This window comes from Rhamphochromis sp. 'chilingali' (assembly GCF_963969265.1).
Source record: "Rhamphochromis sp. 'chilingali' genome assembly, chromosome: 2".
NCBI lineage: Eukaryota > Metazoa > Chordata > Actinopteri > Cichliformes > Cichlidae > Rhamphochromis > Rhamphochromis sp. 'chilingali'.
In genome coordinates, this window is record NC_137930.1 from 2,543,240 (window position 1) to 2,559,457 (window position 16,218).

The 16,218-nt window shown below is 43.3% G+C and overlaps 1 protein-coding gene across 1 annotated transcript; it reads right to left on the reverse strand.

Moving 5' to 3' along the window:
- LOC308392099 (mixed lineage kinase domain-like protein) lies at positions 1 to 1,706 on the reverse strand. Its single transcript, XM_080874966.1, has 2 exons — positions 1,586 to 1,706; positions 1 to 1,008 (listed from the first exon to the last, which is right to left on the reverse strand). The coding sequence occupies exon 2, from the start codon at positions 1,000 to 1,002 to the stop codon at positions 343 to 345; it is 660 nt and encodes a 219-aa protein (XP_080731092.1). The 5' UTR covers positions 1,003 to 1,008; positions 1,586 to 1,706; the 3' UTR covers positions 1 to 342.
- Positions 1,707 to 16,218: the final 14,512 nt, after the last annotated feature.

A 16,218-nucleotide genomic window follows, 5' to 3' on the forward strand; every position in this document is an offset into this window, starting at 1 on the left:
CACACATAGGCTCCTTGATTTATTAGAGATTCATTTAGCACTAGGACAAGAGGACACAAATTACATAACAATGTGAAAGAGAATAAATATGTGTGCACTCATTTCAGCAAGGAATAATTTCATTGTTTCACAAAACTTTATTAAAATTGTTTGTTTTTGAATCCCTCTCAAATCTATTTAATCGTGAAAAAAAGTAGTATTTCTTTTACAAAAGAATTTCTCGAGAATGAAAGTTACCTTCACAGCTTCCCAGTCAAGAAGACCTTCCAGGAGGAATGAAGGCCCATGAGGATTAAATAGGGATTATTATTGATCACAAATCATGCAAAGCGACTGGCCAAACTAGTAGAGCCGAAAACCCATCGGTGAAACAGTTCTGACGACAGAAACAGGGCTGATGGTCCTAATGACGGGCATCGGGGGCATGTTATTGGAGACAAGAACGCGAACTGTTGTAGTTTTGCAGAAAGGCTGGGCCAGAACAGGCGTCGAAGCCCGCATGGGTGCCATGATGTAGGCGGCAGGCACGGGAGGAGAGGGGATAGGCGGTGCTGCTGGGGAAAACGTAGGACATGGGGGGTTAGGCAGCGGTGTGTAGGGGCGCCCTAAAACAGTTTCATACACCTTGTGCAGTATGTCGCTCTGCTCAACCTGCAGAGCTCCAGAAAGCATCTGGAAGTTCTCAGTGAGTCTTTGGTTCACCTCGCTGAACTTTGCTCCAATGCTGCCTGACATCATGAACTGCTTAAGCCGATTATTTTTTGAGAATTTTGACACCAGTTTCTCAGCATGTTTCAAGATGGTGTGGAGTTCCTTCAGCGCTTTCTCCACAGCGCCAGAGTTTCTGCCTGATCCCCTTTCTTTGACGGTTAAAACCAGTCCCTCCAAAGCTCTGACCCTGTCAGCAATCCGCCTGCAGCGTTCGTCATTGTCCTTCATATTGTCATACATCTCGATGATGGTTGGGCAGAGGCCGAAAAGTTCGGAGACCAGCTTATCCATGGTGAACTGTAAGGAAAGAAAGGTAACAGAACTGTAACGGTGCCATGGAGAAGTAAACTTAACTAGACTGAATTCAAATCAAAATCAAATCGAAATTTATTTATATAGCACATATTAAAACAACAGTGTTGACCATAGTGCTTCACAGTCAGTATAAGCATGAGACAATTAAAACAAACAATAAAACAGGACAACAAACAATAGGTAACAACACAACAAGCTAGACCAACTAGTTAGAATCAAAAGCCAAAGTAAAAAGATAAGTTTTAAGACGTGATTTAAAAGACTGGATCGACTCGGCAGTACGAACATGAACAGGGAGGTTATTCCAGAGTCTGGGTGCCACGGATGCAAAGGCCCGGTCACCTCTCGACTTCATTCGAGACCTAGGTTGTGCTAGGAGCCTGTGATTGGACGATCTGCTCTGTTGGGATTGTATGAGTGGAGTAGTTCAGATAGCTGGGCGCTAAATTATTCAGAATATTAAAAGTGAACAAAAGAATTTTAAAATCTTTGCGATATTTAACAGGGAGCCAATGTAATTTGGCTAACATTGGAGTTATGTGTTCATGAATTCTTGTACCTGTTAAAAGACGCGCAGCTGCATTTTGAATTAACTGAAGCCGGCAAAGAGAGGAGTGTTGGAGGCCCGAGTAGAGGGAGTTACAGTAGTCCGATCTGGATGTAATAAATGCGTGGACAAGCTTTTCAAGATCTTTTAAAGGAAGGAACGGCTTTGCTTTGGATATCTGACGCAACTGGTAAAAGCTGTTTTTTACCACAGTGGAGACCTGTTTCTCAAGTTTAAAAGAGCCCTCCAGGAACACTCACAGGTTTCTTACAGTGGGCGAGAGATGGCTAGCGAGAGGGCCTAGGGCATCAGCTAACTGGTTTAGCGGAGTGTGACTACCAAAGACTATGATTTCGGTCTCGTTCAATGTAGGTCAAAATGTATTAAAGTTAGTGAAGGGCAGGATTTAGCCTCTGGCTGCTGAATACAACACGTTTCAACTCTAAATTCCCATTTGAAGAAAACACTTTCAAAGCATAGTTAAAAATATTAAACTGCTGCTGGTTTTAACAAAGATGACTCCAGGGTAAAATCTCCCATCGTACAGGAGCAGAGGAGTAAAGAGTTTGGGTATTTACCAGTCAGTGGAGGTCACAAGTGTTGCTGCTCAGGTGTTGAGGAAAATGAATGTCAATTTCATTCTTGTGAGTTTTTTAGGTGATTTATCTGAAACATCTCTGTGCTGACGTACAGCAACAGACACAACGATCTGCGTTAGCCCCGTTTATTATCAGCAGAATACTTCAAAGTAAAGCACGGATACCTGGAATGCTTAAGTATTTTGTACTTAGTTACCACCCAGCTGTTCTTGGTTTTGTTCTGACATGAATTGAATCAGAGTGAGCCGATGTTCTGAGCACAGACGGTCCAATCCTGACCCAGGTGAGCCTCAGCCCAACAGTCCAAGCAGAGAGGCCTGTAACGCTTCAGGTGAGTCACAGCCAGCGAATCACAACTGCCTGCTGTCGGTTTGCTTCATCCACACAGGAAGTGGCCCTCTGTGAAAAGACGTTTCTGTGGTGTGTGTTGGTAATCGTAAATGTAAAAACAGAAATGTTAACCAATTGTTTTTGAACTAATTCTAGTTCATAGAGTCCAGTTTGATGTGAGCGGCAAATATTTGATCTCTTTAAATATTTCACAGCAAACCCAGTAAGGCTGCACAGTTGGAGGCGATACCTGCGCTGCATGCACGTCATTGTTTACATCATGAAGGTACCAGTGTTGGGACTAACGCGTTATTAAGTAACGCGTTACAGTAACTACGTTATTATTGTGGTAAGTAGCACGGTAACTAGTTATTATGCCAAAACCAGGAACGCGTTACTCGTTACTGGGATTTAAATATGCTGGTTATTCGTTACTTCGTGTGGAGGCATCGCGGAGCTTCCACAGATTCAATAACATTAGCAAGTGGTGGAGGCCAGCAGGTGGATGAAGGAAAGGGGAGACAGGAGGAGAGACCCGAGGCGGCCGCCGGTCCGAGTGTGACCTGAACTTCAGGTAAGAAGTTATGACCTGCAGTCCATCTGGGTCAGATATGAACCAAGTTTAGGTGGAGTTTATTTTAGCTGTGCTGACTTTTTCGTACTGCGTGCTAGCTAGCATGACAGGGTTTCTATACAGCTGGGTGGTGCTATGTTACTGATGTTGAACTTTATTTTGTTCATAAGATTAATTATTAGAGTTGCCAACCGTCCCGTAAAAAACAGAATCGTCTGGTATTCAGAGAAAATATTACGCGTTTCTTATTGAGGTGAAAAGGAACAGTTTGTCCCGTAATTCGGCTACAATGAAAAAGACAAAGCTGCAGTTATTCTGTGTCTTTGCTGCACAGCTGCCTCTTCTTCTTTCATTCTCCCCCCTCCCTCTCCTGTTTCTACTTCAATCATGAAACTGATCAATGATCAGCTGATCGGCTTTTCTCTGTTGTTTGTTTATCGCCCACTTTGTGCCAGAAAGAGGAAACCAGCTGATAAACAACAGCAGCACGTTTGAGCTTGATCAGCTGTTGTTAGAATTTATTTAATATTAATTTCTAGTATCAGCTGATGTGTCAGGGCTCTGTGTGCGGGAGGGCGGAGAGGAGGATCCAAAGGCAGGACTCAGACACAAACGTGAAACTCAAAAAACCTCAGCTTTATTGCTGGCAGAAAAACAAACATGGAGTGAGGATGGAACACTGAGACCAAGGACACACAGGCATAATTCTGAGGGTACAACACGACACTGAGCATGGGAAAACACAGGGCTTATATACACAGGGTAGTAACGGGGGAATCGGCAACAGGAGGGAGACACAGCTGGGAGAGATCAGGGCTAACGAGACGGGGGAGCTAAGCTGCACACACTAACATAAGACAAAGACTTTCACAATAAAACAGGAAACATGAATTACTGAACAAGCATGCAGACTTTACACTGAGAGACAGACAGAATGACACATGGAACCTGAACTAAACTAAACGTGAGATATAACTGAGAACAAATCCTTAAGCACGGATAAACAGAAACAAGAAACTAATAATAATTATCATCTACGAGAAGAAAACAATCCATGAAGCAGAAATAAACCAAAACATAATAAACTCAAAATACTGGGTCCAACGGACCCAGAACCGTGACATGATGTTTGCTGGAGCCACAGCTGTAAAGCTGCTGGTCATGGTGTGGGTTTGGATATGTGGTGAGAGGGAAACATGAAGATGAAACCAGGAGATGTCCTTACTGAACCATCAGAGCTGAACAGGTGATGGAGAAACAGGTTTACCTTTTAGGTGACATGAATGAGTTGAAGTTATGAACTGTTTCTGAGAGATAAATAACACCAGGATCCTTTTCTAAGCAGCTGACAGCTGGTAACTGTGCAGGGGCGGGTCTAGCAAAGTGCTGCCAGGGGGCCATGTAGGGCATTAACAGGGAGAGGGGGGGCACAAAGAAATACTTTTCTTTCTTATTCTCATTTAAAATGTCTCGCTTTTAAAAAAATAATTATCTGAGTCTTACAACAAACGATTGATAGATTGATGCATATATACCATCAGAACAGTGTACATCACTGTCACAACAGGGTTTATTTTCATTCAAAGGCTTTATGATTTTTCCTATAATGGCGGCCGGTCTCTAGTCAAATTCCCCGGGCCGATTTTTTGTCCCAGTCCAGCCCTGTAAGCAGCTCATCTGCAGTCTGGTGTTACCTACATCTTCCTATTCAGAAGGCAGAATTTCCGAGTTCTGAGTACAATCGAAAGCACCACGACTGCAGTTTTTGTGTTGGATGTATAAAGCAGGATAGGATAGAATCAGGCGTGGGATTTCTCTCGTGGAAATGTGCACATTATTTTTTTCCTTTCTATTGGTAGGTGGCACAGTGCACTGTGGCAAGTAAGCAAGCTAGAAGACTGACAGTCTGGCTGGGTATCCAGTTACGGAAGCAACACATTAACAAGAGAATTCTGAGTAAAACCAAAGTTACTTTCCCTAGTAACTAGTTACTCTGAAAGTAACGAGTAACTTGAAGTAACTGAGTTACTTTTGATAGAAGTAACTAGTAATGTAACTAAGTTACTAATTTAAAGTAACTTACCCAACACTGGAAGGTACAGCCAATAGAATGAGAGGTGATATTTTGTTTCTAAGAGATGCACTCAGGTCAGGTACATGGAGACCTTATTTGTCTGCAATGATGTTTTGATGAACAGGAATGTAGCACAAAGTAAAGGTGAAAGCAGCCAGCTGTTAGCTTTAATGTTAACAGTTTCATTTATATTTTTATTCTACAAGCTGCACTGAAGTTAGGAGAGAAGAACAATCAATTATAGTTTGCTGCAAATACCTGTATATGTCTCCATCACTAACTGACACAACAAAGGGGACTCTCACCTTGTAGCGTGAGTGTTGTTGGGAAGCACAGCAGTGACACCTTGTGGTGAATAAGTTAATCACCATCACATAGCTGGTTGCCCTCCATCTACAGCAGCACAGTAGCCAGTAGCTGGAGATTCTGAGGCTGACGGTGCACCGGAGCCCTAGCATCCATACGCTGTTCCAGGCAGTGAATGTTCTCATGTTACCTGATGAATCTGTCTGATTGGTTATTATGTGTTATTATTGTGTATCACGCGTGCATATAACAGGTATTACGGTAAATGATACCTGTTGTACCGTAAAGTAAAAGCTATGTTTTTAGGTGTGACGTTAACAATGACAAACATACATATATATACACATACATACACATATGTATATGTATACCATATATTAGAACATTAGACTGCTGATTTATTGTGAATGGATGATATTGTTTTATGATGCACTATACTGCTGAGTTAAGAAGAGAATATTGTGTGCAGAGAGTCAGGGCCTTGCTGTTCTGATAGCAGAGGAGACAGAGCACATTCCACAGGAGGTTCACCCCACCACCTTGTTGGGAGCAGGAAAAACAATGAGCCGAGGTCATAACTTGGGCGCCGTGTGAGAGAAAGAATGTGAATGTTTAGGCCTTTACGACTAGGTGTTGCCCATTAGAGGCTATAAGAGCTTGAGTAACCCTCCACCAGTTTGAGATTTGCTGTGTCACTCTGCATGCATGTCTCCCCATCCGGAGGGTTTGTGCTCTTAAAGTGTTGAATTGTATGGAATAAAGGATTGTTGATTGAGCATTTATACACCGAGTATTGTCCTTCCTTCAGCCCAAAGATCAAAAGAATTGGGAGAATTGAACAATACATACATACATGCACACACAGACATACATATATATATATGTATGTCTGTGTGTGCATGTATGTATGTATTGTTCAATTCTCCCAATTCTTTTATTTATATATATATATATATATATATATATATATATATATATATATATATATATATATATATATATATATATATATATATATATATATATATAAAACACCCAGCACGCCCCTGCGGGCGGTTTGTCCTTGAAGCTCGGGTCCTCTACCAGAGGCCTGGGAGCTTGAGGGTCCTACGCAGTATCTTAGCTGTTCCCAGGACTGCGCTCTTCTGGACAGAGATCTCCGATGTTATTCCCGGGATCTGCTGGAGCCACTCGCCTAGCTTGGGAGTCACCGCACCTAGTGCTCCGATTACCACGGGGACCACCGTTACCTTCACCCTCCACATCCTCTCGAGCTCTTCTCTGAGCCCTTGGTATTTCTCCAGCTTCTCGTGTTCCTTCTTCCTGATATTGCTGTCATTCGGAACCGCTACATGGATCACTACGGCCGTCTGCTTCTGTTTGTCTACCACCACTATGTCCGGTTGGTTAGCCACCACCATTTTGTCCGTCTGTATCTGGAAGTCCCACAGGATCTTAGCTCGGTCATTCTCTACCACCCTTGGGGGCATCTCCCATTTTGACCTCGGGACTTCCAGGTTATACTCAGCACAGATGTTCCTGTACACTATGCCGGCCACTTGGTTATGGCGTTCCATGTATGCCTTGCCTGCTAGCATCTTGCACCCTGCTGTTATGTGCTGGATTGTCTCTGGGGCATCTTTACACAGCCTGCACCTGGGGTCTTGCCTGGTGTGATAGACCCCAGCCTCAATGGATCTTGTGCTCAGAGCTTGTTCTTGTGCTGCCATGATTAGTGCCTCTGTGCTGTCTTTCAGTCCAGCTTTGTCCAGCCACTGGTAGGATTTCTGGATATCAGCCACCTCCTCTATCTGCCGGTGGTACATACCGTGCAGGGGCCTGTCCTTCCATGATGGTTCCTCGTCTCCCTCCTCTTTCCTGGGTTTCTGCTGCCTGAGGTATTCACTGAGCACTCGGTCAGTTGGGGCCATCTTCCCAATGTATTCTTGGATGTTCGTTGTCTCATCCTGGACTGTGGTGCTGACACTCACCAGTCCCCGGCCCCCTTCCTTCCGCTTAGCGTACAGCCTCAGGGTGCTGGACTTGGGGTGAAACCCTCCATGCATGGTAAGGAGCTTTCTTGTCTTTATGTCAGTGGCTTCTATCTCCTCCTTTGGCCAGCCTATTACCCCAGCAGGGTACCTGATCACGGGCATATATATATATGTGTGTGTGTGTGTGTGTGTGTGTGTGTGTGTGTGTGTGTGTGTGTGTGTGTGTGTATATACAGGGAGTGCAGAATTATTAGGCAAGTTGTATTTTTGAGGAATAATTTTATTATTGAACAACAACCATGTTCTCAATGAACCCAAAAAACTCATTAATATCAAAGCTGAATGTTTTTGGAAGTAGTTTTTAGTTTGTTTTTAGTTTTAGCTATTTTAGGGGGATATCTGTGTGTGCAGGTGACTATTACTGTGCATAATTATTAGGCAACTTATCAAAAACAAATAAATATATATATATATATATATATATATATATATATATATATATATATATATATATATATATATATATATATATATATATATATATATATATATAAAACAAATATATACCCATTTCAATGATTTCTTTTTACCAGTGAAACCAATATAACATCTCCACATTCACAAATAAACATTTCTGACATTCAAAAACAAAACAAATCAGCGACCAATATAGCCACCTTTCTTTGCAAGGACACTCAAAAGCCTGCCATCCATGGATTCTGTCAGTGTTTTGATCTGTTCACCATCAACATTGCGTGCAGCAGCAACCACAGCCTCCCAGACACTGTTCAGAGAGGTGTACTGTTTTCCCTCCTTTAAATCTCACATTTGATGATGGACCACAGGTTCTCAATGGGGTTCAGATCAGGTGAACAAGGAGGCCATGTCATTAGTTTTTCTTCTTTTATACCCTTTCTTGCCAGCCACGCTGTGGAGTACTTGGACGCGTGTGATGGAGCATTGTCCTGCATGACAATCATGTTTTTCTTGAAGGATGCAGACTTCTTCCTGTACCACTGCTTGAAGAAGGTGTCTTCCAGAAACTGGCAGTAGGACTGGGAGTTGAGCTTGACTCCATCCTCAACCCGAAAAGGCCCCACAAGCTCATCTTTGCTGATACTCGGCCCTGAAAATCTTAGAAATATGGTATCTAACCAGATTCTTACCCTGGATGGCATTACCTTGGCCTCCAGTAACACTGTGAGGAACCTTGGAGTCATTTTTTTATTGGGCGACCGTGGCTCAGGGGGTTGGGAATCGCATCTGTAACCGGAAGGTCGCCGGTTCGATCCCTGGGCTCTCTGTCCTGGTCGTTGTGTCCCTGGGCAAGACACTTTACCCTACTTACCTACTGGTGTTGGCCAGAGGGGCCGATGGCGCGATATGGCAGCCTTGCTTCTGTCAGTCTGCCCCAGGGCAGCTGTGGCTACAACTGTAGCTTGCTTCCACCAGTGTATGAATGTGAGAGTGAATGAATAGTGGTATTGTAAAGCGCTTTGGGTGCCTTGAAAAGCGCTATATAAATCCAATCCATTATTTTTGACCAGGACATGTCCTTCAACGCACATATTAAACAAATATGTAAGACTGCTTTCTTCCATTTGTGCAACATCTCTAAAATTAGAAATATCCTGTCTCAGAGTGACGCTGAAAAACTAGTTCATGCATTTATTACTTCCAGGCTGGACGACTGTAATTCATTATTATCAGGAAGTCCAAAAAACTCGCTGAAAAGCCTTCAACTAATCCAAAATGCTGCAGCAAGAGTCCTGACAGGGACTAGAAAGAGAGAGCATATTTCTCCTGTTTTGGCTTCCCTTCATTGGCTTCCTGTTAAATCCAGAATTGAATTCAAAATCCTGCTCCTCACATACAAGGTCTTAAATAATCAGGCCCCATCTTATCTTAATGACCTTGTAGTACCATATCACCCTATTAGAGCGCTCCGCTCTCGCTCTGCAGGCCTACTTGTTGTTCCTAGAGTATTTAAAAGTAGAATGGGAGGCAGAGCCTTCAGTTTTCAGGCCCCTCTTCTGTGGAACCAGCTTCCAGTTTGGATTCAGGAGACAGACACTATCTCTACTTTCAAGATTAGGCTTCAAACTTTCCTTTTTGCTAAAGCATATAGTTAGGGCTGGACCAGGTGACCCTGAATCCTCCCTTAGTTATGCTGCAATAGACGTAGGCTGCCGGGGGATTCCCATGATGCATTGAGTTTTTCCTTTCCAGTCACCTTTCTCACTCACTATGTATTAACAGACCTCTCTGCATTGAATCATATCTGTTATTAATCTCTGTCTCTCTTCCACAGCATGTCTTTATCCTGTCTTCTTTCTCTCACCCCAACCGGTCGCAGCAGATGGCTCCGCCCCTCCCTGAGCCTGGTTCTGCAGGAGGTTTCTTCCTGTTAAAAGGGAGTTTTTCCTTCCCACTGTCGCCAAAGTGCTGCTCATAGGGGGTCATATGATTGTTGGGTTTTTCTCTGTATCTATGAAGCGCCTTGAGGCGACTTTTGTTGTGATTTGGCGCTATATAAATAAAATTGAATTGAATTGAATTGAATTGAATTGAATACCAGCCCAAACCAGTACTCCACCTCCACCTTGCTGGCGTCTGAGTCGGACTGGAGCTCTCTGCCCTTTACCAATCCAGCCACGGGCCCATCCATCTGGCCCATCAAGACTCACTCTCATTTCATCAGTCCATAAAACCTTAGAAAAACCAGTCTTGAGATATTTCTTGGCCCAGTCTTGACGTTTCAGCTTGTGTGTCTTGTTCAGTGGTGGTCGTCTTTCAGCCTTTCTTACCTTGGCCATGTCTCTGAGTATTGCACACCTTGTGCTTTTGGGCACTCCAGTGATGTTGCAGCTCTGAAATATGGCCAAACTGGTGGCAAGTGGCATCTTGGCAGCTGCACGCTTGACTTTTCTCAGTTCATGGGCAGTTATTTTGCGCCTTGGTTTTTCCACACGCTTCTTGCGACCCTGTTGACTATTTTGAATGAAACGCTTGATTGTTCGATGATCACGCTTCAGAAGCTTTGCAATTTTGAGACTGCTGCATCCCTCTGCAAGATATCTCACTATTTTTGACTTTTCTGAGCCTGTCAAGTCCTTCTTTTGACCCATTTTGCCAAAGGAAAGGACGTTGCCTAATAATTATGCACACCTGATATAGGGTGTTGATGTCATTAGACCACACCCCTTCTCATTACAGAGATGCACATCACCTAATATGCTTAATTGGTAGTAGGCTTTCGAGCCTATACAGCTTGGAGTAAGACAACATGCATGAAGAGGATGATGTGGACAAAATACTCATTTGCCTAATAATTCTGCACTCCTTGTATATATTGTTAGATTATAATATTATTTTATGCCATGTTATACCCCTAATTAAAGATTGTGAATTATTATGTAGTTTTAGTTTGCATTATTCTCCTGAATTAGAAGAAGCTGATAACTATTGCATTAGTTAAACTGATTTGCATTACATTAAACTGCTGACTTGTTGTGAATGAATGATATTGTTTTATGATGCATTATACTGCTGAGTTATAAGAAATCTAATTTGTCTGAGTAGAAGAGAACAGAGTGTGCTGGAGTTTTCTGCCCTATTTCAGCAGGAGCAGATAAACAGGGAGCCAAGGTCGTAGCTTAGGCGCTGTGTAAGAGAAAGCATGTGAATGTTTAGGCTTTGTATGATAAGGTGGAGGCACCAGAGGCTATAAAAGTTTGAGCAATGCTCCACCATTTTGAGATTTTGAGGCTGTCTGCATCAGTGTCCATCTCCCACGTGTGTGATCATTAAATCATCGTTTGACTCAACCCGACCGGACCAGTGTTGTTATTGTGGTTTTTCTCTTGTCTCCATCCCCAATATTTTGAACCTTAACAATATATATACATACACGTATATATATGTATATATGTATGTTAGCGTGGGCTGCAATGCGTTAGCACGGTTAGCTCATTAACGCGTTAGTGCCATGTAGCCCCACGCACGGGGCGATCCGCGATAACTCGCTAAGGCAGATTTGCCGTGTTAATGCGGTTATGGCGTTAGCATCATTTTAACGGGATTAACGCTGACAGCACAAGTTTTTACAAAAGTCTGCAAGGTCAGCAGACATGGGGACATTTGTGTGCGGACTGAATTATAGCACGTTCGCATGAAGACAGGAATTACATCAAGGGTTTCTACTTCTGCTCCACTAGAGTAGCTTTGCATGAATCACAGTTCAAATATATGTTTTAGCTCCTCCCCTTTTACAGCCAACCTACCTTTACATCAACTGTGTGCCTCAGATACCAGAGATTTCACCTGTGTGTGTGTGTGTGTGTGTGTGTGTGTGTGTGTGTGTGTGTGTGTGTGTGTGTGTGTGTGTGTGTGTGTGTGTGTGTGTGTGTGTGTAGATCAGCGGGCTGTGTCCAGAAGAGGCAGCAGCTCAGGAGCAGTCGGGACAGGTGACAGAGTGTCTGAAGATCAAACTGGAAGACTGTAAGATGGTAAATGAGCTCGCTGATGCCTTCACTGACCTCTCAGGGTGTAGTGAAACCCAGCTTTATAATTTAAAATGTTTTAGAGAACTACCTGAGGCTGCTCGGCTGGCATGTACAGTGGCTTGCAAAAGTATTTGGCCCCCTTGAACTTTCCCACATTTTGTCACATTACAGCCACAAACATGAATCAATGTTATTGGAATTCCAGGTGAAAGACCAACACAAAGTGGTGCACACGTGAGAAGTGGAACGAAAATCATACATGATTCCAAACATTTTTTAAAAATAAATAACTGCAAAGTGGGGTGTGCGTAATTATTCAGCCCCTGAGTCGATACTTTGTAGAACCAGCTTTTGCTGCAGTTCCAGCTGCCAGTCTTTTAGGGTCTGTCTCTACCAGCTTTGCACATCTACAGACTGAAATCTTTGCCCATTCTTCTTTGTAAAACAGCTCCAGCTCAGTCAGATTAGATGGACAGCGTTTGTGAACAGCAGTTTTCAGATCTTGCCACAGATTCTGGATTGGATTTAGATCTGGACTTTGACTGGGCCAGTCTAACACATGGATGTGTTTTGTTTTAAACCATCCCATTGTTTCCTGGCTTTATGTTCAGGGTCGTTGTCCTGCTGGAAGCTGAACCTCCGCCCCAGTCTCAAGTCTTTTGCAGACTCCAAGAAGTTTTCTTCCAAGATTGCCCTGTATTTGGCTCCATCCATCTTCCCATCAACTCTGACCAGCTTCCCTGTCCCTGCTGAAGAGAAGCCCCCCCAGAGCATGATGCTGCCACCACCATATCTGACAGTGGGGATGGTGTGTTCAGAGTGATGTGCAGTGTTAGTTTTCCACACACAGCGTTTTGCATTTTGGTCTCATCTGACCAGAGCAGCTTCTTCCACATGTTTGCTGTGTCCCCACATGGCTTGGGGCAAACTGCAAACGGGACTTCTTATGGTTTTCTGTTAACAATGGCTTTCTTCTTGCCACTCTTCCATAAAGGCCAACTTTGTGCAGTGCACGACTAATAGTTGTCCTATGGACAGATTCCCCCACCTGAGCTGTAGATCTCTGCAGCTCGTCCAGAGTCACCATGGGCCTCTTGGCTGCATTTCTGATCAGCGCTCTGCTTGTTCGGCCTGTGAGTTTAGGTGGACGGCCTTGTCTTGGTAGGTTTACAGTTGTGCCATACTCCTTCCATTTCTGAATGATGGCTTGAACAGTGCTCCGTGGGATGTTCAAGGCTTGGGAAATCTTTTTGTAGCCTAAGCCTGCTTTAAATTTCTCAATAATTTTATCCTTGACCTGTCTGGGGTGTTCTTTGGACTTCATGGTGTTGTTGCTCCCAATATTCTCCTCTGAGGCCATCACAGAGCAGTTGTGGAGCTGTTTTGCAAAGAAGAATGCGCAAGGATTTCAGTCTGTAGATGTGCAAAGCTGGTAGAGACATACTGTAAGTGTCACAGAAATGGCTTGTGTATAAAGAAGTTTAATAGATGGTTCCAGCAGTTAAAATGTTCTTGATTGTACATTTCTGTGGTCAATATTGTAAAGGTGTGTTTATCTTGTATAGGAGACATGTTTATCTTGTCACAAAGAACAAGTTGTTACACCGCTATTATTGCGAGGTTTGGGCGTGATAATATAGGGTCGAGCCACGATCGCCCCATATATAAATATATATATAGTCGACCTTAATCTTACAGAGAATGTGATGATTTTGTGGATAATTAAAGTCAGTCATATATCCACAAACACAACAAGCTGAAAGTCAGTGATGCTGCTCGGTTTGCAGTCCTGAATATCACGACACAAGCAGGATCCACTGCACTGTTAATGTGAGCTGTGTTATATTGCTGCCTCTGTTCGGTGGTGTCGAGCCAAACGGACTTTAACGTGTGTTTGAACGAGCTGACGGTTCACTCGTTAAGCTGAAAGAAAGATGCTTTAATCACAGCAGTCACACATGTGTCCACTGCACCATCTGGAACTCTTCTTGTTTACACTCGTAATGACACAAACACTAAATCCTGCTTCTCTGTGCTGTTGTGTAGCAGTGTGTACACCTGAGACTGCCACCTGTCTGTCTGTCCTGCACTCTCTCTCTGTTTCTTTCTCTCTGATTGTGGAATAAAAGTATGAACGTGTGTTTATAAGTTACACTTGTGTTTGAATCCTGCAGCTTATCACACATTTGATGTCCATGTGTGACGACTGCAAGTGTCCAGAGTGAGGACAGACTGAGGGACCCACTGCTGCACATCATCTGTGAGGCTTTGCACCCCTGATGATCCACCAGGACAAACTCGGCAGTGTGTGAGGAAGAGGAGGAGGAAGAGCCAGCAGCAGCTGACAGATGGAGAGAATAGACAGACTGTTCCCTGTTTGTGAAGGACTGCTAGGAAAGTTTAACAGAACTGTCTGTGCTGAATCAGTCTTATTAGGTAATGTTCACATAATGTGATCATCCCAGTGTTTCCAGTGTGGGAGAAAGTACTCAGAGTACTCAGGGCCTTCAAGTTACACACCATGAAAGGCAGCAACAAGTTTAATGTTCAGAAACCTAAAGTCTGTATCAGCAGCAGAATGGAGCTAAAATAAATGTTGGTTTCAGTTCTATGAAGCTTTGAGGATTTTGGATCAGTAGCTGCTGTGTTTGTTGCATCATATTGCTGTAACTGTTTATATGCTTTATATATTCTGAGCTAAGTTGATCTATAGTGTTACATCATATTCTATAAGGATGTTATGTGTTTGTAGACTTTCTGCCCAGTTTGACCCATTTAGCAGACGTCAGCCTGTTTAAGGCTCTGATGTCTATTCTGTGTGACTTACAGCAGTTATGACATGGTCTGATTTTCTCACCCAATAAAGGAATATTTCATATATCAGTCTACTCTTCATTCTATCAGACACAGTTATCACAGCTCGTACATTTGCTTTATACACATGTATGTAAGCATTGAGCCAAATGTAATAATGCCAACGTATTAAACGAACAATATTTGTCTCTTATATATAACACATCTGTATACACACTGTCACAGATACTCGTCTTTGAGTGAAGATTTAAGGTGATAGGACATATAAACAACTGTTCAAGCTCACTGCTGTAATATATCATAATAATCTGACTATAACTTTAATATTGGCCATATTATATTTACATTACCACAGTGAGATGACTTTAGTCTCATGACCAACATCAGCTAATTGTTATTTACTAGCTAATCTTAAATGACTGTTCAGCACAGGAATGAAGCCCAACAATCATGTTTTACGGTCCTTTGGTCTCAAATGAACAAAACATGTTCTCCTTCGTTTCTGTCACACAAAGCTGTATGACACGTTTCTCGCGGTTAGTATCATGGTTGCTAGGCAACCTGAGCAGCGCGACGAAGGCAAGACCGTCCTATTTCACAAGCCTCTCACTTCCGCACTTCTCATACTTATAGTACGCACCGTGCGTAGTGCGCGTACTTCAAGCGTGCAGACCCTGAATTGGGACACAGCCTAGTGGTGCCGAGCTGGCGCACCGAGTAGTTCCTGTTACCTGCTGTGTGTCTGTTTTTACAGGTAAGCTGGGTTCCAAATAATACATATGTGATAGACAACAGTAGCAATCGAAAAGCTAGAGAGCCAGTTCACGAGTTTAAGGGTTGATAGCGACGAACCACCACCAGCTGTTGCTAAAAGCACCTTTGTTAGCTAGCAAAGTATTTACAAATAGTTCTCCCGTTCATTGATCTGAGCATGCGCAGAATGATCCACAGCGCTCCTTTGATCTTCTCGAACGATCATCGTGACGTCACGGCGACATCACAATGATCCTTTGAGAAGATCAAAGGATCATTGTTTTGTCACAGCGACATCGCATTCTCTGCCACGCCCACCGAGTCTATAAATAGGAGCTCGTTCAACAGTTTACAGCAGAAAGAGCCAGTTGTTTGAGACACAGCTACCCTTTGACACCCTTCAGCCTTAAACCTTTACAAAAATGTCACAGGCAAGAGCAGATCCGTTAGACCAACTGGAGCGTACGAGAGAGGAACTCCGGCATCAAAACGCACAGCTCTGGGAAGAAAACGCACGACTCACCGAAGAACTCGCACGAGTCAATGAAATGTGCATAGACTTCAGTCACGATGTCACACGACACATTCAAAAAAACACACGACTCGGTCGAGAAAACACACAACTCGGTCAAGAAAACGCACAACTCGAGCTAGAAAACGCACAACTCGAGCTAGAAAACGCACAACTCAGTGAAA

Bases quoted from the DNA above. Each gene is read 5' to 3' on its own strand.
- LOC308392099 (XM_080874966.1), bottom strand. From the start codon at position 1,002: ATGGATAAGCTGGTCTCCGAACTTTTCGGCCTCTGCCCAACCATCATC.